Source organism: Pristiophorus japonicus, chromosome 6, assembly GCF_044704955.1.
Source record: "Pristiophorus japonicus isolate sPriJap1 chromosome 6, sPriJap1.hap1, whole genome shotgun sequence".
NCBI lineage: Eukaryota > Metazoa > Chordata > Chondrichthyes > Pristiophoridae > Pristiophorus > Pristiophorus japonicus.
In genome coordinates, this window is record NC_091982.1 from 200,632,851 (window position 1) to 200,655,160 (window position 22,310).

The window sequence follows — 22,310 nt, forward strand, 5'->3', positions numbered from 1 at the left end:
AATCTCGATTGAGGAGATCTTCAAAGTGCTCCTTCCATCGGGTCCTGACAGCCTTGGTGCCTTTGATGAGTGTTTCCCCATTCTTGGCCAGGAGTGGGGTTGGGCCTTGGGAGTTTGGACTGCGATGAAGAATCCTTGCATATCATGGCTGTCAGCCGGTTGTTGTGTCGCCTGTGCTTTCTCCATCCACCACCTGTTCTTTAGGTCCCGGGTTTTTTGTTGGACCTCAGCCTTGAGCCGTCTATAATGTTGTTTTGCAGCTCCTGAGTTGGGTTGTTGCTTGAGGCTCAGGAATGTTTTGCGCTTGCGATCTATTAGTTCTTCGATTTCCTGATAATTTTCATCAAACCAGTCCTGGTGTTTTCTGGTTGAGTGACCAAGTGGTTATAGAGGCCAAGAGGGCAGACCAAGCACTATGGGCATTCAGTATCTCAGGGTCATCGAGGCACAGCAGATTGACTGTGAGGCGCTGGCTGTATCGGGCTCTCTTGGCTGGGTCTCTCAGTGCCCCGGCATTAACTTTTTTGCGGCATTGCTTCTGCTGTCCCCTCTGCTTTGGGGCAATGTTAATGTTGGTGATGGATCGGATTAGACGGTGGTCCATCCAGCAGTCGTCAGCTCCTGTCCTAGCGCGGGTGATGCGCACATCCTTGCGATCCCTGGCTCGGACGATGACATAGTCGAGCAGGTGCCAGTGTTTGGAGCGAGGGTGTTACCACGATGCCTTGTATTTGTCCCTCTGGCGGAACAGGGTGTTGGTGATGCGGAGTTCATGTTCTAGACATTTTGTCAGGAGTAGGGTACCACTGGAGTTGGCTTTCCCTACCCCCTCTCTGCCAATCACGCCTCCCCAGAGGGCTGTGTCTTTGCCGACCCTGGCATTAAAGTCACCCAGGAGGATCAATTTCTAGCCCATGGAGACGGGGGACAAGGATGTCTTGAGGTTGAAATAAAAACCCTCTTTAGCCTCATCCGTTGCATCGAGTGTAGGGGCATACGCACTGATGACTGTGGCGCATTGGTTCCGGCATAGAGTGAGACGAAGAGCCATGAGGCGTTCGTTAACCCCGCAGGGGGAGTCTTTGAGGCAGTCGACCAGCTCATTCTTGACGGCAAAGCCGACTCCATGAAGGTGGTGTTCTTCCTCTGGCTTTCCTTTCCAGAAAAAGGTATAACCTCCACCATGTTCCTTCAGCTGGCCTTCCCCTGCCTGCCGGGTCTCGCTTAGGGCGGCGATGTCAATGTCAAAACGTCTGAGTTCCCGGGCAACTATGGTGGTGCGGCGTTCCGGCTTGTTGCTGTTGGAATTGTCCATGAGGGTCCTGACGTTCTAGGTCCTAAACTTCATACTGACGAAGTGGAAGATGCCTGTTCGTGAGTTTGTTTAACATGGGGTGGTCGCTGAACACTGGCAACCACACGGGCTTAGCTGAACAAGATCTTGGTCCAGTGGCAAGGGGGTCCAAGACAATTGGAGACCAGGCACAGCTGTATAAGCCCACTTGCCTACGGCGAAGTGTTGGCCGCAAGCTCGACGCCGAGTAGCGCCGAAAACTAGTAATTCGCAAGCGTCCCTGGTATCATGTAGTTTCAGCTGTACTTCATGGGGAGCGGGGAGGCCATTTGGCCCGGGATTGCAGTGGGCCAAGGCATTCGGGCCCCCCGGCAGAGTCCAGACCTCTCCCCAGCGACGTCCAGGCGTTCGGGCCCCCTTAGGAGATGACTGGGCTTCTACTTCCCCACAGTGCTCCAGGTGTGATCAGGTCCCACACACACAGCGGCTGCAGCACGCACACAGAGAGGCTGGGGGTGAGGAGCTACTGCACATGCGCGGACACTCCACTGCGCATGTGCAGACGTCCCGGCACTGTTTTCAGCGCAGGACGTTGGCTCTGCCCCCGACTCGACTGGCCACGCTACGCGAAGACCGAGGAGAGGCCGGACAGCGGCCAAAGTGGGGAGCGATTTTTTCAGCGCACTTATCAACGGAGAAAAGCAGCGCATCTCTGGTAAGTGCGCCGAAAAAAGGGGTGGGCCAAATTCGAGCCCATAATGAGCACGTATCCGTTCAACAATGTGAGTATTGGAATTTCTTGTGAAAGTGACTTAGTTCGTACTCATACTCCTCAGTAAGTTAAGGTTGAACCTAATTCTATTGTGCAATGGAAGATAGCCTTTTCTGTACTTGGTCTATCTGTAGCTGCATTATTCAGCACAACTTTTTACCTAACATTCAGAATAATTACCTGCATTGACATAGTTGCTATTGTATTTTTTGTTTTCCGCTCCAATATTGTGGCCATTAATATTATTTACATTACTTTCAGGTCAGTAACTGTAGGAGAAGCAGCATTAATAGTTCTACACATTTCAAAACAAATGTTGGAAAAATATGCTTAGTGAACTCTCGTTGAAGTCAAATCAGTTCAAACCTTTCTAAAAAAAAATGATCACATTTAATTTAACATATGTTTTAATACATTAATTGAACTTTATTTTGTAGATGTTCAACTATCTGGTGCAAAAACAGAAGAAAATATACTGGACAATGGGGACAATTTCTTATTGTGTCTATGATCTCACCAACATTGATACATGGGGTGACCAAAAATCAGTTCTGCGCATCATAACAACAAGCAGGAATAGAGAGGTAACCAGCCTGCTCTTTGCTATCATTATCAATTATACCATGCATTTCCATGGGATAATTTTCCATTTTCTTTGACTTTGACTTCTTTACTGTACAACTCCATAAATAAGTATTTACATTCTTAATGTGTATGGACTTCAGTAAAGATTGTGGCCTTACTGGTAATGACTCCCCAATCAGAAGCTCAGCCAATGATCTTTAACTTTGATTGATTTCCTAAAAAAGTTTTCACTTTCTATCACAGGACTAGAAATTGAAACTAGTTTCATGACACATAATGAAATGTAACATTTTGGAAATGTTCCTCCTGTTACTTCTTAACTTCATGCTCTGGCAGCTTTTAAGTTGGTGAAAAATCACCTCTGGAAAGAGATATGAGGCACTGAACACAACCCAGTGGAGATTATCAAATGACTATTTGCATTGTAATAGTTACCCTGAAAAAGAATACAAAATAAAATCAGTATTTAGTCTCAGAACATGTAATAGCAGCTGATAAATATGGATTCTATCGGGCCGATGACAGTGTACGCACAGCGTAGTAAGTGCTCAGAATAGTCCACAGGTTCTGGGTCTCTGCATGCGCTGCGCATGCACAAAAACCCAGAACTTGCGATCTGTAACTTTCACATTGACAAATCCTTCGCATCTGCTGCAAAAACACATTCGTTGGCGCTCTTTGCCCAACTACTGTGCCCAGCAAATGCCCATGAACACTTACGCCTGGTAAAAGCAAGTGTAAGGCCTTCTTTTACCAGCGTAAGGGTTAAAATAAATGCTAAAATAAAATGTTTTAAATGGTTAAAAAATATACATACATTTAAAAATAGTTTAGGTAGATTTTGACCCCATTTAAAATGTTTAAATTTATTTTTCAAAAAATTAACTTTTTAGTTGAAATGCTTAATTAAAAGGTATTTTAATTAATTTTCAACATGTAATCATTTATTTTTATTTAAGTGGTGTGAATTCTTACTTATTTAGGGATTTCTAATATGCATCATAGGAATCCCCCTTTTTGATTGGATGACCGGGCCTACGTGATCCCAGGGATGCTTGCGAACTACATGCGCCCCTGGGATCCATGGGTCTTTACATAGGCGTACGCGTGCAGGCCCAGGACCCGAAGAGTCCGAAGCTCTATAGACACCAGGTACATTTGGATTTTTTTTTTGGTTCAGAGGCGTTTTCTTCTGGTACCCCTCCGACCGCAAATTCAGGGCCAGGATTAAAATTCCACTCATGTTGGTAATTGATCTATTAATTAATTGCTTTTGTACACTAAAGGTAGTTACTTCAATCTTGAGTTTAATTGAGTATTCTTACAAGAGAACTAAGAATAGTTACCACTATTGTAGTCTTTGAGTATTACCTATATTTTTCAGGCAAATATTTGAACACTTCAACCAGGTACGGTAGCATAGTGGTTATGTTACTGGACAAGTAATCCAGACGCCTGAACTAATGATCAGATGTGAGATCAAATCCCACCATGGAATTTAAATTCAATTAAATAAATCTGGAATAAAAAGCTAGCGTCAGTAATCATGACCCTGAAACTATCGGATTGTTGTAAAAAACGTCTGGTTCGCTAATGTCCTTTAGGGAAGGAAATCTGCCCTACTCGGTCTGAACTATATGTGACTCCAGACCCAAAGCAATGTGGTCGACTCTTAACTGCCCCTCTGAAATGGCCTAGCAAGACACTCAGTTTTCAAGAAGGCGGCTCACCACCTCCTTCTCAAGGGCACTTATGGATAGGCAATAAATGCCGGCCTTGCCAGCAATGTCCACATCCCGTGAATGAATTTTTTGAAACTGCCATGTTGAGGCAAGCAGAGACCTAAAATTTCCCCTGCAATAAAAAGTGAAAATATTTTTCTCCAGAATTAGTGACTTTTTCTCATGGTTATACGCTGCCAGCTGTGGTATATGATTTCAACTGCAAGTGAACCTGACTGAATAATCGATAAGCGATGGAGGTACAAATGGCTATCCTGGGTCAGTCACTCTTATGTAACATAAATCATTTTTATGGCTGATCATGATAGGCTCTTGATACCCACTGAAATTTAACGATTTTGAATTCCTTATGGAAATGTTCAGAAAGAAATTAATTTTTTTTTGTAGGTTTATAAACTCATTGATGCTAAACCAGTGAAGGAATTACTGCATCAGAAGTGGATTTCATTTGCATACAAGTATTTCCTAATATGGATGTTTTCCTATAGTATGTACATCATGATATTTACCATCTCAAGCCTGCACCGGCCCTTGAAACCAGTTCCACCTGGTCAATTTGGTGAATACGTTGTTAAAACACAAAAGACTTTAGTAGTAAGTATAGTACAGTACTATAATGTCCAATGTAATATTTGTGATTTAAATATTTTAAAGTTTGTGAATTGGTAAACTCTATCTCTATGAAATACAGTAACAAGTTACTGTTATTCTATAATGAAGACTTTCATGGATACTGAGTTACCCGCAAACCTGTTGGAAAGTTCAAAGGCTGCACATCTAGTTAAAACAAGTTGGAATAAGATATCCTGTTCCAGTGAGAAATGTTCATGTTTTAGTTAATCCCGAATGCTGCTTACAAGAAAGAACAAGGAGGATGACCTTATAAAGAATTTAAATCCAAGCAGATCAGTAGGATTTAATAATAGACCTCAGGAGTTGTGGGCAGAACCAGTTAATTGGAAAAGTGGATTGGTTGCATAAGATGTTCAATTATCACAGCTGTGATGTATTTACATTGTTTCATAAGATACAATCAGTCACAATTGTTAAAAGCATTTCATTATGAATTGATGATAGGGTGCTGGCGCTAATAAATAGATATGCCTCAAATTCAAACCAAATGATCATCCCTGCCAAGGTAAAAATAAAAGAATGTAAAAGTATACGTGTGTGTGAGAGATAGACTTATTGTCAGTGTTGTGAAAGTCAAGTTCATCAGCTAATTTTCTTCTTCATTGTCTAAGTATCTATTCGTTCTTATTGGTTAAACTTCTCTTTTTATCCTTTCTATTTGGTTATTCTGCTTTCATATTGTACGAAACAGTACAAGTACAAAGTATTACACAATATATAAAGGTTCGGGACTTAAATGTAAAGAGATGGATATCATAATTCACTGATAATACCAAACTGGAAGGTATTGAAAACTACTAGAAAGAATGTAAGAGACTACAAACATAAACAGGCTAGGGAAATCAGCCAATAAGAGGCAGATGCAGTTTAACATAGAGTGGAAATATACCTTGAATGTTACATTTCTCAATACAGTGTAAGGGATAAAGGTATCTAGCATGCAAATATGTAATTCCTTACATTAGAGTGAACAGATTAAAAAATCTATTAAGGAGCTTTATATCAAGTAAAGAGACTGGTAAGGCCTTCTCTCAAATAATACCTTCAATTTTAGGCTCCTAACTTTAGGAAGGATATAATAACTCTGGAGAAAGGGCAATGCAGATTTACCAGGATGATACCAGTGATGAGAAATCTGAGATACAAGCAAAGGCTAGAGCAACTAGTGCTCTATTCTCGCAAGTGTTGATCAATGCTAAATCAATGACTGACTGCATTCAACTTTTTGAATGGTTTTGGGACAAAAATAGGAAAATGGGAGGGGACACGCCTAATGCTGTATGGGCAAGAAGGGCTGAATTACCTCCCCCTGTGCTTTAATTTCTATGGGACAGATTTCGCCAGCCCCCACCTCCCCAAGTTATCAAGCGGGAACAGGGTGGTAGTGCAATGAAAATAGCAGCGCAGTACTTCTCACCCATTGCTCCCAATGTCAGGGTTTCTGTCATTTTGTTGGGAGCCTTGAAATGGGAGTACCTAGCCCATTGAAATCAGGGTCCTATGATTATCAGTAGGATAAATCAATGGAATGAAACTCAGACGTGTTCTATAAAGGTCATGCAATCTGCCCCACCTGATTTCTGCCTAAACCTTGGCTCATGTACTAAGCATAGTCATTGGCATCACTGGTGAAATACAAGAGTCCAGTTCATGTAAAACCTGCAAGCAGTGCTGTGGAAGATTCACTGGTATATTTTAACTTAAAACTGTCAAATAAATGTCAAACAGTTATGTAATTAATGATTTTGGAAACAAATTGACTATCTCCAAGCTGCACAAAACACTCATGTAAAACCTCACCACTATAGGTCCTGGTATTGTCAGATCACTGACTGAATGCTATTGTTAATTTAGCAATTAATGTATGATTAGTAATATCAGCACATAGCACATAGTGGAGTTATCATTCCTAATGGGCATTGTCGCTCAGTGTTCTTGCGCTGCTTCTCTGTCTGTGATCCCAAAATTCAGATTATACCCAGTACAATTCATGTTTAGTCGCTGTTCTTTTATGCTTGTATATTATGCTATAAAATTATTTGTTTGAACAATAATTTATTTTAAAAGTAAACATTTTAGGAATCCTATCAAACAAAGGAAGACTACCTGAGACTTCTGGGTGAACTAATAACTATCGCTGGAGCAGTGGTAATACTCATCAGTGAGGTAAGCTGAGAAGTGGTTACCGAACGTTTTATTATAAAACTAAAGTAGAAACGTCCATTCTCTCCAGTAGTTACAAAAACACATCTATAATGTAAATATACCTTTGTTTTAGATCCAGCATTTATACAAGATTGGTCCAAAAAATTACTTTGGGAATACATCAATTGGAGGACCTTTTCCATTGCTAACGTAAGAGCATAATCATTTTTTTCACTCTTCCTGTTTGTGAGGATCTATTGGAATGTATCATCAAAGAGTAATAATTGGTGATTGTTCGAGCTTCCCACTGCCCAGGCTGCCTGTCTAAAATAGGTGTTTGACATACTCAAGGTGCCTATCAGGGGCTTAAAGCCTATTTTGGGGCCCTGATACCAAATTCAGCCAAGACTAGGCTCCGCTCAGCTTTTCTAGGTCTACATCTGCCTAACCAGCAGTCCTTAAAGAAACCGCTGGAGTCCACCAAAGAACAGGTTAAGCTTTCATTTTTTTAACATACCTTAATGAGGCGCCAGGGGGAGCAGGAACAACTTCTCCTGGCTCCATGTGAATACTGTGGGTCACTGCCAGCCCTTCCCATTCGCCTCCCCTTCCCCCTTGCTGTCGGCTGGATTACTGCCTGAGCCAAGCAATTTTGAGAAGGCCCCGATTGGCTAGCTGCATCAGGATGAAAGTTTGGTGTCTGCAGCTCGCAGTATTATGTAAATGAGACCCAAGGCCTCATTTTCAGTGGGCCTCGGTTCTTTATCTTTGAGTATACATTGTAGGCCAATTTCCTAGCCAGAGAGTACAAATGAGAGGAATGTTGTCAGGCTAGGGGAGCGTTTGAGTAATGTCTGACAAAGTTCAGTGTTTAGGGCTGGAATTTTCCCATTGCAGTGCGTGTGGATTTGCAAGTGGGTTGGCAGTTAAAGGCGCTGAAATTGACAGCATGTCAGGAATCCGCCGTCATCCCGCCGACTTTCGCATTTAACTGGGTCGCATTTCGAAGCGCACTACAGACTCGCTTGGGATAGGCGGGCGATCACGTTGAAGTTGTTAACTGCTCATTGAGAGACCCTTAACAGCGTTTTTAACGTGGCATTTAAACTTTAACTGGTTTCACATGGAATTCACGGATTTCCTGAAGCTCGCCTGTGAAGGGGAGATGGGAGCTCAGCGGCCATTGCGCTATTTCATTAATTGACAGCTGGAAAAAGCACATAATTACACGGACCTTACACCTGCTTCCTTGCCTAAGGGAAAGGCTCTTGCTAACACCATTTTGCTTTCAGGAGTTTGCAGGTGATTTCTGCAAACTCGGGAACCACGCTCACCAAATTGAAACTCGCTCTCACTACACTGGAGGATTGTGCCTCTGATCTTCACTTTACCTGTCAGATCAACATAGGTGCCGCTTATGCTGTCTCACCTTGGACCTCAGATTTGGATGAGTCCCAGAACCAACAACACAAGCCACACCGCAGTAGCAATGACCACACTAGCAGCCTTCTCCTCACCGACCTGATGCTCCACAGGACAGAGGGGATCAGCACAGGGGTGCACCATACCGGAGGCAATAGCCGCAACACAGGGTATACAGGCAGAAGATGAGCTTCCTGGATATGATGAAACAGCAGTACTTCAGGAGACTCAGGCTATCATGCCAGGTCATGACAGACATTTGTAGCTTGCTGGGAGAAGACCTGCCTCCCAGAGAACCTGGTGGACATGTCTTACCAGTAGCTGCAAAGTCACCACCGCCCTCAACTTCTTCACCTTGGGCTCCTTCCAGGGATCTGCAGCAGACATTTGTGGCATCTCACAGTGGGCCACCCACAGATGCATCACCCAGGTGACCGATGCCACATTGCACAAGTCGGACAATTATGTAAACTTTGCCACTGATGAAGCCAGTGTTACCGAGCGGATGCTTGGCTTTGCAGCTCTGGCTGGTTCCCATCATTGACTGCACACAGATGGCCATCAAGGCACTCCCACATCACCCAGGGGTGTTTGTGAACCGCAAGAGTTTCCACTCCCTCAATGTACAGCTCGTCTGCAACCATATAAAGATTATCATGCATGTGTGCGCCAGATTCCCAGGGAGCTGTCCTGACTCTTTCATCCTGTGTCAGTCGACCCTCCCTCAGCTCTTCAAACAGACTTACCAGCTGGCTGATTGGAGATAAGGGCAATCCACTGAAGACATGGCTGATGACACCCTTGAGGAGGCCAATGACGCCAAGGAGCGTTAGAATGAAAGCCACATGTCCATCAGATGTGTCATAGAGTAAACAATCAGCATTCTGAAAATGCGCTTCAGATGCTTTAACAGATCTGGAGGAGTTCTTCAGTATGCATGAGCTAGGGTCTCTAGAACCATCGTCGTTTGCTGCGTGTTACAAAACATAGCGCAGCAGCGAGGATTGGAGCTGCAGAAGGACCAAGGCGCAGAGTGCACAACCTCATCGGTGGAGGAGGAGGATGAGGAGGAACCTGAAGTGGAACATGAGGAGGAACCTGAGGTGGAACATGATGAGGAGGAGAAGGAACCTGAGGTGGAACATGAGGAGGAGGAGGAGGAACCTGAGGTGGAAATGGCACCAGCAGCGTCGCAAATTGCTGACTGGGAGACCCAGGATAGTCCCATAATGGTCCGCCTTACTTAAGTTGCACCAGTGCACCCATTTAGCTCCCAGATGCTGTACCAGGAGAGTAGAGGCAGGCTGCTCACGTGACTGCTGTGACACTTTTGGTGGACGTTCTCTGGGTTTTGGAGCCTGTGAGGGCCCCACCAAAGACTGCTCCTCCTGCAACTGTGCAAGGGCAGACTGGGCCATCGGGACCTGAGGAAACATGTGGGGCTCTGACTGAGTGGGAGGCAATGAGGGAGACGTGAGAGCACTTTGCGCAGAACCCCTACTTCCATGCTCCTCTCACCACCCTCCTGCTCATGGGCCACCCGCACTTCCCTGCTAGCAGGGAGCTGAACAGCACCTGGGTGCGCATGAGTCTGGTGGCAGTGCACCCTCAGAGACTGGAGCTTCCTCTGCGGAGTCGTCTTCCTCCCGGCTGGACAGTGGGAGGGGCACTTGATGGACCTGTGGGAGAGTAAAGAATTAGACATAATAATACTGTGTAACGTTAACATTATCAACATGATGATATTTCATTGGCTGCTGATATCAGACAACAATGAGTGATTGTTGTGTGCCATGTTACCAGGTTACTGGGAGGTCCCCCTCTACCCATCTCACACCGCTAGCAGTTCTGCCACTCCACTTATTTCGAGAGCCTCCTCCTGTGCTGGTGTTAAATTTGTATATATTAAAGGGCTACCTCTGGTTCGTTTTCTCTCCTGTTCTGCACTCTCTTCTGCAAAGAGGAAAGAAGGGACTGTTGAATGAGAGTGATGAAATGAGTCTAAGGGCTCTATGGGCTGCATCTGTAGAGGGTGATTGAGGGAGTGGCATGACATTACCAAATGGCCTCTTCTGTAGCATTAGGCGGAGGGTGAGTGTCAGTGGTGGATGGTCAGCTGGGGAGGTGAGTAAATGCATAGACAGTAAGGGATGGGTGTATCTGTAAGGAAGAGTGACCTGTAGGAGTAGGCTTGGGAAGGCAGAGTGATGGGGTTGGGGTGACACACACATCAGGATGTATTTGACTGTAGCATTATACTCACCTTCCCTGACCTCATGAGATTATTGGGCTAGAATTGATGGTCAGGATACACCATCGTAATCCTTCTGAAAGGCCTGCTGTGCATGCGCAAAAACTCAGAACTTGCGGTTGAAATAATCATACGAACCAACTGGAAAATCACAGTTGGGCTATTTGTCCAACAATAGCCCAGGAATTGCCTATGAAACTCATAGCTGGTAAAAACAAGTGTAGTGCCTGCTTTCACCAGTGTAAGGGTTATTATAAATCATAAATTAAAAATGTAAAGAAAAAAAACGATGCACACTGAAAATTAGTTTATGCAAATATTGACCTGGATTAAAATGTTTAAAATGATTTCTCAAAAAATTATTGTATTTGATGTAATGAAGAGACTTTTATCAAATTTGAGAATCAGAACATTTATATTTATTAGAATTGTCTAAATTATTTAATTATTTGGGGATTCCATTGCATGTCATTAGGGGATGCAGTTCGGAAATGACTGCAATGGAATCCTCCTTTCTTATTGGAAAACCTGGCCCACGTGATCCCAGGGACGCTTCCGAACCACTTGCATCCCTGGGATCCATGGGCCTTTACACAGACTTTATGCATGGAGGCCCAAGACACGAACTCTCCGTGCTTTGGCGCCTGGAGGTCAGTTCGTAGATGTTTTACGGGTCAGTGGCGTACTCTGGAAGTATGCCTCCGACCACAAATTCAGGGCCAACAAATCTCTTCCGGCATTGAATCCAAGAGCGGCTGACAACACCCCTGCTGCTCACTTCTTGGATGATCTTCAGCCATGGTTGCTCTGGCTGCTCTTTTCCTGCCAGGGAAGCATTGGAGAACCTGGATGCAGCTTTCTGTCACTGTGACTCCATCCTTGTTCACACCCACACGAATCTCTTTGAAATGTAGCAATTGCTATCTCTCCCCACCACTTGTATACTTCCTCCAAATACCTTCAACTCTCATGCAAGTCTGCTTTAACTATCTGAGCTGAAGGCACATCATCAGTGATGTCATCAGACCTGCACCATTTATTTCGCTGAGAAGCCCACATGACTGTTTCAATTGATGACGTTGAGTTAAACGCGCAGTGCAGAACGCATTGTTGGAAACTTCAGGATGGCAACCCACTACGCAACCCTCACGCACCTGCCCAGACTCGAAGGTAAAATTCAAGTGCATGTTTGATTTTTATAGCTTTTTCCTATGTTCCAGGGTCTGTTACTGCCTCTTGATTGCTGTGGCAGTTATCATGAGAATCCATGCTGATGTTGGAGAAGCAGTTCCAATCTCCTTTGCTCTGATCATTGGATGGTGCAACACAATCTATTTTGCCCGAGGTTTTAAAACATTGGCGAAATTTTCTATTTTGATACAAAAGGTAGGAAAACAGACTGAGGTAATTTAGTAAGACTGACAGGACTTGGAACATAATGGGCCAGAAATTACTGTCAAAATAATGGTGAGACGAATGGCCCTCACCGTTATTTATACACAAATCACACAGCAACTTCAGGCAAGAGCAGATTAGTGGTTAAACGCGAAAGTCCAGAAGTTGCTGTCCAAGATACAGCGTTTCACCGTTAGCTTCCCGAAAACAGCATCTTGCATTGACATGCATTGAATGGAGTGAAGTTTCTGTACTTGTGTGGTAGATATGAACTAAACTTGCTGCAGAAAGTTAGGGCTTGTCCATTTCAGTCTAAGTACCCTTTTTAACAGTCTTAATTACTGCCAAACAACCTCTCTGGCATTGAAAATTAACTATTACAAATGTGGGATCTCATTCTTTCAGATTTTAGGAGTTCAATTGTAGGAGTTTTTTATTTTTTCTCTCTCAATCCAATCATTTTTTGCCTCTCTTTATTTCACTTTCTGTACCTGATTTGACATTGTTCTAACTTACATTTCCTGGTTCAGACTCTGCGCTGTTCATTGACAATCTTCAATCTGATTGGTTAAGGAGACATACAGTTGCTTACACTATTCACACAGGTCCTAGACACCCCGTAGAGTGCACCGTACTGTTTCGATCCCCCACTTTCAGCAACTTCTCATACAAAAGCTCTAATGAAAGGCAGGTGGCATTTGTTCACCAGCTACAGTAAATTCTGAGCCAATTTGTAATCTTCTTTGGTACTTCCACCAGTGAGCAGTGTGAAGAAAGAAATAACTTGCATTTATAAAGTGCTTTATCATGTAAGTAGGATGTCCAACAGCACTTTACAACCAACAAATTACTTCCGAAGTGAAGTCACTGTTATTATGTAGGCAAATTTAGCAGCTGATTTGCACACAAGGTCCCATGAACAGAAAATTAATGGCTGGATAATCAATATTCTATTACTGTTTGTCAAGGGAGGAATATTGGTCAGTTTACTGCAAAAACTTGATGTGCTTCTTCTAATAATGCCATGGGATCTTTTACATCTACCGGAGGAGATAAGCACAGCCTCAGTTTAATGTCTGATCTGAATGTCAGCACATTTGAGAATGCCACACGCCCTCAGCCGCTGATTCTATAGTCGGACTTGAACCCACAATCTTCTAACTCTTGCAAGAGTAATACTACTAAAGGAGCCAAGCTGACACAAATAGTTATGCTTTATTCACTGCTAGTTTTCCCAGAAAAAGTAATTTCCACCTGACTTTTAGCAACCAAAAAATTGGCCACTACAAAATGTTCTCGGCTCCATAGGCCAGATAAAGTAACCAAGATGTTAAACCAAGTAGGAAGAACACACCATTTTGAAAATTAATTAATTTTATTTTACTTGACCCAAATGACAGCCAATAAAAAAATCATTTGGAGCTGTGTTCTGCTGAGAATAGAAGTCATACTATGCATGATGTGACAGGGAGCCTAAAATGATAAGAATACTACAATAAGCATAGAGCTAGCCTCTAATGAAAGACAATGGGCTGTAAATTGCAGCCTCTCTGGGTGTATACAATCTGCGCACGTGCCTGAAGAGGCCCAGCAGGTTCCAGGTTGAGGCATGCGAAGCGCATGTGCCTAAACCTGGCATTGCGGACAGATCTCACGCATCCCTGGGAGAAGGACCTTCACGGGTGGAGATTTGGACTATTTGCGCAACACCTGCCCAGCAAATGTCCTTCAAACTCTTATGCCTGGTAAGGCCTGCTTTTATCAGCGCAAGAGTTTTAAAAGATAGAAAAATTAAATTTTATTACTAATTTTATATTAAAAACCATGTCCATTAAGGTAATTTTATTTTTAATCTTATTAAAACACATTTTTAAAAAATATTTTTTTTCCTACATTTAATTTAATTCAATTTTAATTAATTTTAAATATATGAAGTGTTTTTTTATTTATGTATTGTGTTGCTGTGTTTTTGGTGGTATTCCCATTGGTAGTAATAGGAGCTCGTACAAACAGAACTCACTATCATTATCAATGAGAATACTCCATTTTCATTGTTGGTCCAGGCCCACTTGATCCCAGGATGCGCTTACGCTCCTGGGATGCATGGGCCTCTGCGCTGGACTCTGCATCTAGGCCTCGGTTTTGAAGTGTGCGTTCATCCGGGATCACCATGTACTTGCGTAAAAGAAAAATTTGATTGGAGGCATCCGCCTACGGGAAGCCTCCGACTGCAATTGTTGGCCCAAAGAGGCCATTATTTCCACTATTTGCTGTGTTTTCTAAGCCCCAGCAATCATGCTTCACCATCGGTTCTTTGGGAGCAGGAGGAGGAATGGGGATGAATCAGAAACATGGTGTAGAGACGCTTCCACTAAGTTGAAACTAAAATCTCCGAAGGTAGAGCAATGCTTCTCTTTATCACCAACAGTAAAATTAAGTCCACTAATTGTTAGAAGGAAGAGTTTTTGAATTGTCACAAATTTGAGCACAGATCACATGTTATTTTTCTCCACAAGAAAATATCAAAAAACTGCAATTAAAATATTTATTGCTGCATAATATGTTTCTGAGGATATGTAGTGAAATCTAACAATCCCATTCTGGAGGTTGCATTAATGTACTTTAATTTTTATAAGTTCAATATTCCCAGATTAAGGCAGAAATTTGTCATAGTAACAACCTTCCATCTCTTTCTTTGGACATATCGTGGTAAATCTTCAACTTGCGCCCCGGGCATAAAACTGGCATTGAAATCAATGGAAATTAAAATTGAACAGTATCCACAATGGCCAGTTTTATGCCATGGGGCAAATTGAAAATCTAGCTTACTAAACCCCACTCAAACTAAATAAATGCAATGATGTTTATCACCTGTTATATAGATCTAACCATGGTTTAGTTCACAAAAATTCTGTTGATGAGTTGTTTGGAAAACACAAGACAGAAGAAAGTCTGAATTGGAGAATATAATTAGGCCTAGAAATTTGTGTCGGGCGGTGGCATAAAGCGGGAGATATTGGACCGGCCACCCGTTTTACACCACACCTGATAATCAGTTCCATTGACTGCAGTGGAATTGAATACCAGGCGCTGCGTATAATGGGCAGCCCATCCAATACCGTTCGTTTTGCATCACTGCCCAAGATAAGTTTCTAGGCCTTACAGTTTAATTTCTGGAGGTAACCCTTTCCACTGGCTAAATGGGCATTGGTTCCTGTGAGACTTGGACTTCAACTTTGAATTTTGAATGTGATATTTTATTGAAAAATAATAAAAAATCAAGATTAAGTTTAGGTCACTATTTATTAATGAGTATTAGATAAAAATTCATAATTTATTGGTGGGGGGAATTCATTTAGAGTGTCAATTTACAAATTTATCCTTTATATTTACATTCTCATCATTTATGAGCTTACGGCACTCAGTCATCATGTATACTGAGAGAAATATAGTTTAATTTATGTAAAATTGTATAATTGTACCTGAGCATCACATTTGTGGATTTTCATTTCCTCACAGCTACTATTTGGAGATTTTATGCATTGGTGCTGTCTGGTATTTATCTGCATCATTGGATTTACCTTTGGTATGTGCTTCATCTGAATAAATAGTCAATTTTAACTACTTTCTAATGAAAAATAGAATGGTGGCTTGAAAAGCTCAACGTTTTGGTCCGGTTTTATAAGCTGAACTGTTGCTGGATTTGAAGAGGAACTTTAGAATAGGACAGATGTGTGCTCATCCCTATATTCATTTTATGTAGTTTTAAAAAAAATTGTTTTTAAATATAATTTTAGTTGCAGGACTTCATATGCACGATCTGTGTGTGCCTTGTAATGGTGTGAGTGCCAGAACATCCGGTGAGAGGAATGTTTTGTAGCACATCTGCTCCACTATATTAAAATAATAGAGTTCACATATTCAGTTTGGTTGGCAAGTCATTCTCAGCTGTTTAATTTTTATGTTCCCACCGAACATAGCAACAGGAGTAGGCCATTCAGCCCCTCGAGCCTGTTCCGCCATTCAATGAGATTATGGGTGATCTGCGATCTAACTCCATATACCCGCCATTGGCCCATATAGCTTAATTTCAAATCAGAGATTAAAGGTATTAACAATTGATCTAGCATCAATTGCCATTTGTGGAAGAGAGTTCCAAACTTCCTTTGTATGTAGAAGTGTTTCTTAATTTCACTCCTGAAAGGTCTGGCTCTAATTATTAGACTATGCCCCCAGTCCTAGAATCCCTAACCAGCGGAAATAGTTTCTCTATCTAGTGTATCTGTTAACCTTAATATCCTGAAAACTTCGATCAGATCACCCCTTAACCATCTAAATCCTAGGGAATACAACCCTAATTTGTGTAATCTCTCTCCTTGTAACTTAACTCTTGAAGTCTGGGTATCCTTCTGGTAAACCTACGCTGCACTCCCTCCAAGGCCAATATATCCTTCCCAAGGTGTGGTGTTCAGAATTGCTCACAGTACTCCAGGTATGGTCTAACCAGGGTTTTGTACAACTGTAGCATAACTTCTACTCCCTTGTACTCTAGTCCTCTAGATATGAAGGCCAGTATTCTATTAGTCTTTTAATTATTTTCTGTACCTGTTCATGACATTATAATGATCTATGTATCTGAACCCCCAAGTCTCTTTGGACATCCACTGTTTTTAGTTTTTCACCATTTAGAAAGTACCCTGTTCTATCCTTTTTAGGTCCAATGTGGTGACCTCACATTTGCCTACATTGAAATCTATTTGCCACAGTTTTGCCCATTCACCTAATCAATCAATATCCCTTTGTAATTTTATGCTTTCATCTACACTGCTACAATTCCGCCTCTCTTTGTGTCATTGGCAAATATGGATATATGACTTTCTATGCCATCATCTAAGTCGTTAATACATATTGGGCTGGATTTTCGGGCTTTGGGTCTTTTGGGCGAAAACGGTAGCAATATATGAAAATTACCATTTTCACTGCGGTACCGATTTTAGGCTGAACTTTCAGCCTTTGTGATCTGCACCAGGGGCGCATCGCAAAGGGAGGCGTTCCATGATTAATCGTGGCGCAAAACGTGGGTTTCGCCAACTTTAGTGCGGGGTCGTTTGCACTGCGAGAGAGGCCTTAGGATGGCGGTGGGGGGAAATTCAAAAAATCATTACCAAGATCCTTAACTAACTAATCATTGCCAAAAATTAAAAAATAAAAACTTTAACATACCTTTTTTCAGGTTTTCTAACTTACCGCTGCTGGCAGGGCTGCATCGACAGGTTTTACCTGTCGCTGTTCTGGGCGCACGTACGGGTCGGGAGAGTGCCGAAACTCAGACGGTAACACAATCCGCATCGTTAGACGTCCGCCACAGCTCTCCCCAGCGGTACATCCCTTCATCGCTGCAAACAGCTAATCCAGGCTTTGCGACCGGGTTTTCGCCACGGAGAGTCAAAATGCAGTGAAAACCCAGTCTCAAACCCCTCAAAAATCCAGCCCAATGTGAATAGTTGAGGCCCCAACACACATCCCTGCGGGACACCACTAGTCACATCCTACCAATTCCCTAACCAGGTTAATAATTGGTACTCTACCATGGGCTTCTACCATAAATAACAGTCTCAAAAAGGAGTTAGATGAAGTCCTTACTACTAGGGGGATCAAGGGGTATGGCGAGAAAGCAAGAATGGGGTACTGAGGTTGCATGTTCAGCCATGAACTCATTGAATGGCGGTGCAGGCTCGAAGGGCCGAATGGCCTACTCCTGCACCTATTTTCTATGTTTCTATGTTATTATCAAATGCCTTCTGGAAATCGATATAAATAACATCCAAAGATATTCCACTGTCCATTACTTTAGTCACTTCTTTAAAAAATTCAATCAGATTTGTCAGACATAACCTACCTTTCACAAATAAATGCTGGTTCTCTCTGATCAACAGAAAATTTTCGAGATGTTCAGTCACCCTATCTTTAATTATAGACACTAGCAATTTCTGGACAACAGATGTTAGACTAACTGGTCTATAATTCCCTGGTTTTGCTCTCTCGCCATTCTTAAAATGCAGAGTGTCATGTGCAATTTTCCAATCTAGAGGGATGGTTCCTGAATCTAGAGAACTTTGGAAGATTATAGTTAGGGCATCTGCAATGTGCTCACCTACTTCCTTTAAAACCCTGGGATAGAAACCATCTGGCCCTGGGGATTTGCCACACTTTATTGCCATTATTTTCTTCATTACTGTTAATTTAGTTACGTTAATTTTATTGAGTTCCTGTCCCCGATTCAATATTAGTTTTTGGGGGATTTTTGGCATGCTATCCTCTTCTACTGTAAATACTGATGCAAAGTTATTCAACATGTCTGCCTTTTCCCCATTATCATTGACAATATCACCACTTTCAGTTTTTAAGTGGCCAACATTGCTCCTAATGTAACTATAAAAGTTCTTCACATTGATTTTGATATCCCTTGCAAGTCTCTTTTCATACTCCCTTTTTGTAGCTCTTACTATCTGTTTTGTGACCCGTTGTTGTTCTTTATATCTCTCCAAATCACCAGGATCTCTGGTTTTTTTTGCCTTTTTGTTTGCCCTTTCCTTTAGTTTTATACTGTCCTTTATCTGTTTAGTTGTCTATGGCTGTTTGTTTGGCACGTAGGTCTCTTGCCCCTCAGGGGTATAAACTGGTTCTGTATCGCATTAAATTATTTTTTAAACATCGCTCACTAATCTTCTATCGTTTTACCCATGAACAGATTTGCCCAGTTTACTGTGGATAGTCTCTGCCTCATCCCATTGAAGTCAGCTTTACCTAAATCTAGAATCTTTGTAGTGGTTTCACGTTTCTCCCTTTCAAATGCTGCGTTGATCTTCATCATGTTATGATTGCTATTGGATAAATGTTCACGCACGGTTAGGTTGTTAACTAAATCTGGCTAATTATTTATTACTAAATTTAATATGGCTTGCCCTCTTGTTACATCTAGGAAATATTGTTGTCGAAAACAATCTTGGACACACTCAAGAAATTCACTACCTTTCTGGCAGGTGCTGGTCTGCTTTTCCCAATCTTTATGAAAGTTCAAATTCCCCATTCAACCTCTCTGCCTTTACTACACGCTTGTCTATTCTCTGCATTTAGCCAATCTAGCACTTCAAAGTTGCTACCAGGAAGCCGAAACACAACTCCCAGTGCAGTCTGAGATCCTTTCCTTTTCTGAATTCAACCCAAAGAGTCTCCACTGGCTGCTCACCTTTCTTTAAATCCTCTCTTATCATTGAAGTGATTTCATCCTTAATCCCGAAAGCTACTTCTCCCCCTCTGCCATTTCACTATCTATCCTGTAGGCCTTATACCGTGGTATATTTAGTTTCCAGTCATGACTGTCTTCCAGCCATTTCTCAGTGATGGCTACCATGTCAAACCCTCAAATTCGAATCTGTGCCTACAGTTCATTCAGTTTACTCCTTATACTCTGTGTGTTTGTATAAAGAAAGCTTATTTGGGCCACACACCCTAGCCTGTCCTTCAGCTCTGATGTTTTACTCACTTGTTTCTTATTTCTCTCTCCTGGTTTAATCGCTTTGCATCTTTTAGTTTCCCTTTACCTGTAGTGTCTAAAGCACAATTTCTGACTGCTACTCTACTCTCTCCTTTTTTGTTTGTTTTTGAACTACTATATGCACTGCAATTTCCACCTGAGCCCCCCTGAATATTTTCTAGGATCCCTTTGACCTATCCTGCTCAAAATGTTAAAATATATGTGATTTGATGTTAGTTATTATTATCAGTACCTTGACTTTAGGTCCAATTATAACAATGCTTTGCTGGGACATATTTTAATTTCTGTTCCCCCTTTTTTGTAGTGTATAGATTAGTAACAAATTCTGTTGGTCTTAGCCTTGTTTCGAATGTAATGTATAGCATGGTGGTGCCAAAAGTTTGCATCTAATTTAGTCGTTTTAATTTATGTTAATCCTTAGACCTTACTGCCAATTGATAAATTACTCTTTAAAAAAATAACATTCAAGATGCTGAAGTGTTTGTAGAAATTATAATTGAAAGCTCTACACTTCCTTGAATGACTTTGTGTTTTATTTCTTTCCTGCAGCATTTTACATTTTGTTTCAGACTGTGGATCTGGCAGATTATCCATATTTTAGTGATTTTGCAATGACATTGCGCACCACATTTGAGCTAATGATGGGATTGATGGATATTCCTCTTCCTTATAGCAAGCCGACTCCCACCAATATATATATTGCCTATATCATGTATATGCTCTTTGTATACCTTCTACTGTTAAATCTGCTGATTGCGATGATGGATGATTCATACTGGAGAATTGTACCAGAAACAGAGGAACTATGGAAAGTACAGGTAAAATCTGCATTCTTTTAATGTAGTTTGTGAGCTACAGCAGATCAAATAGAGCAGAAGGGAGGGAATGTTATCTGTACTGAGCCCTAACACCGCTTGCCTTTTTGGGACAGACTGCCGTTGCCTTTGGCACTAGCTTTTTGAGGCTCTACACTGTAATACATTCTACAGCATTGAGATGCTGCAAACACTGACAAACACTGCTCAGTAGTGCAGGGCCGCACCCAGGCTCTCCCATGACTCCCTCCATATGCTTATGGAGGGAGCCACAGCATGCAGGGAGATCATTTTCTCTTCGCATGGGTGGAAGAGACCTCCCCAGGAGATCAACACAGCCTGGTTGCACATTGCAGAGGAGAGCACATGCAGGGATGTTGTCAGGAGGAACTGGGTGCAATGCCGCAAACCTTTCAATGATCTCGAAGATCACGAAACGTTAGTACAAAGCCACACTCAACCTCATCCTGCTGTGACACTCATCACATCCCCCTCACTCTGCCTTCCCTACCCTACTCCTGTACATCCTTACTCACACCAACTTACCTTGCAACTCCACCCATCCCTCTCTATCTATCTATATGATCACATCTCCATCTCACTAGCCATCCCTCACACTCACCCTCATCCTAGTGCAATCATACCAACTAATAACACACTGTTTTATGCAATGTTCACATGAAGTTTCTGTTAATGTGGTGTCAAACATTGAAACCTTTATTTTCAACACTGCGTTCTTGGGACAGATTTGTGCGCACATTTGCAAGTGGCTTAGTGAGTTGCAGTGAATGATGAGACATAACAGTACCCCCCACAATAGTGATGATTGTAAAAGGAATAGAAACATAGAAACATAGAAAATAGGTGCAGGAGTAGGCCATTCGGCCCTTCTAGCCTGCACCGCCATTCAATTAGTTCATGGCTGAACATTCAACTTCAGTACCCCATTCCTGCTTTCTCGCCATACCCCTTGATCCCCCTAGTAGTAAGGACCTCATCTAACTCCTTTTTGAATATATTTAGTGAATTGGCCTCAACAACTTTCTGTGGTAGAGAATTCCACAGGTTCACCACTCTCTGGGTGAAGAAGTTCCTCCGCATCTCGGTCCTAAATGGCTTACCCCTTATCCTTAGACTGTGACCTCTGGTTCTGGACTTCCCCAACATTGGGAACATTCTTCCTGCATCTAACCTGTCTAACCCCGTCAGAATTTTATATGTTTCTATGAGGTCCCCTCTCATTCTTCTGAACTCCAGTGAATACAAGCCCAGTTGATCCAGTCTTTCTTGATAGGTCAGTCCCGTCATCCCGGGAATCAGTCTGGTGAACCTTCGCTGCACTCCCTCAATAGCAAGAATGTCCTTCCTCAGGTTAGGAGACCAAAACTGTACACAATACTCCAGGTGTGGCCTCACCAAGGCCCTGTACAACTGTAGCAACACCTCCCTGCCCCTGTACTCAAATCCCCTTGCTATGAAGGCCAACATGCCATTTGCTTTCTTAACCGCCTGCTGCACCTGCATGCCAACCTTCAATGACTGATGTACCATGACACCCAGGTCTCTTTGCACCTCCCCTTTTCCTAATCTGTCACCATTCAGATAATAGTCTGTCTCTCTGTTTTTACCACCAAAGTGGATAACCTCACATTTATCCACATTATACTTCATCTGCCATGCATTTGCCCACTCACCTAA

At 42.3% G+C, this 22,310-nt stretch overlaps 1 protein-coding gene across 1 annotated transcript in view; it reads left to right on the forward strand.

Annotated features, from left to right (window-relative positions):
• The window catches only part of LOC139265348 (transient receptor potential cation channel subfamily V member 6-like), a 44,654-nt gene that overhangs the window by 15,666 nt on the left and 6,678 nt on the right, over window positions 1–22,310 (forward strand). The window contains exons 7-13 of the mRNA XM_070882321.1: window positions 2,504–2,650; window positions 4,781–4,987; window positions 7,106–7,192; window positions 7,305–7,381; window positions 12,065–12,230; window positions 15,759–15,825; window positions 20,347–20,615. Coding sequence (XP_070738422.1) covers window positions 2,504–2,650; window positions 4,781–4,987; window positions 7,106–7,192; window positions 7,305–7,381; window positions 12,065–12,230; window positions 15,759–15,825; window positions 20,347–20,615 — 1,020 coding nt within the window. The remainder of the gene's footprint in view (window positions 1–2,503; window positions 2,651–4,780; window positions 4,988–7,105; window positions 7,193–7,304; window positions 7,382–12,064; window positions 12,231–15,758; window positions 15,826–20,346; window positions 20,616–22,310) is intronic.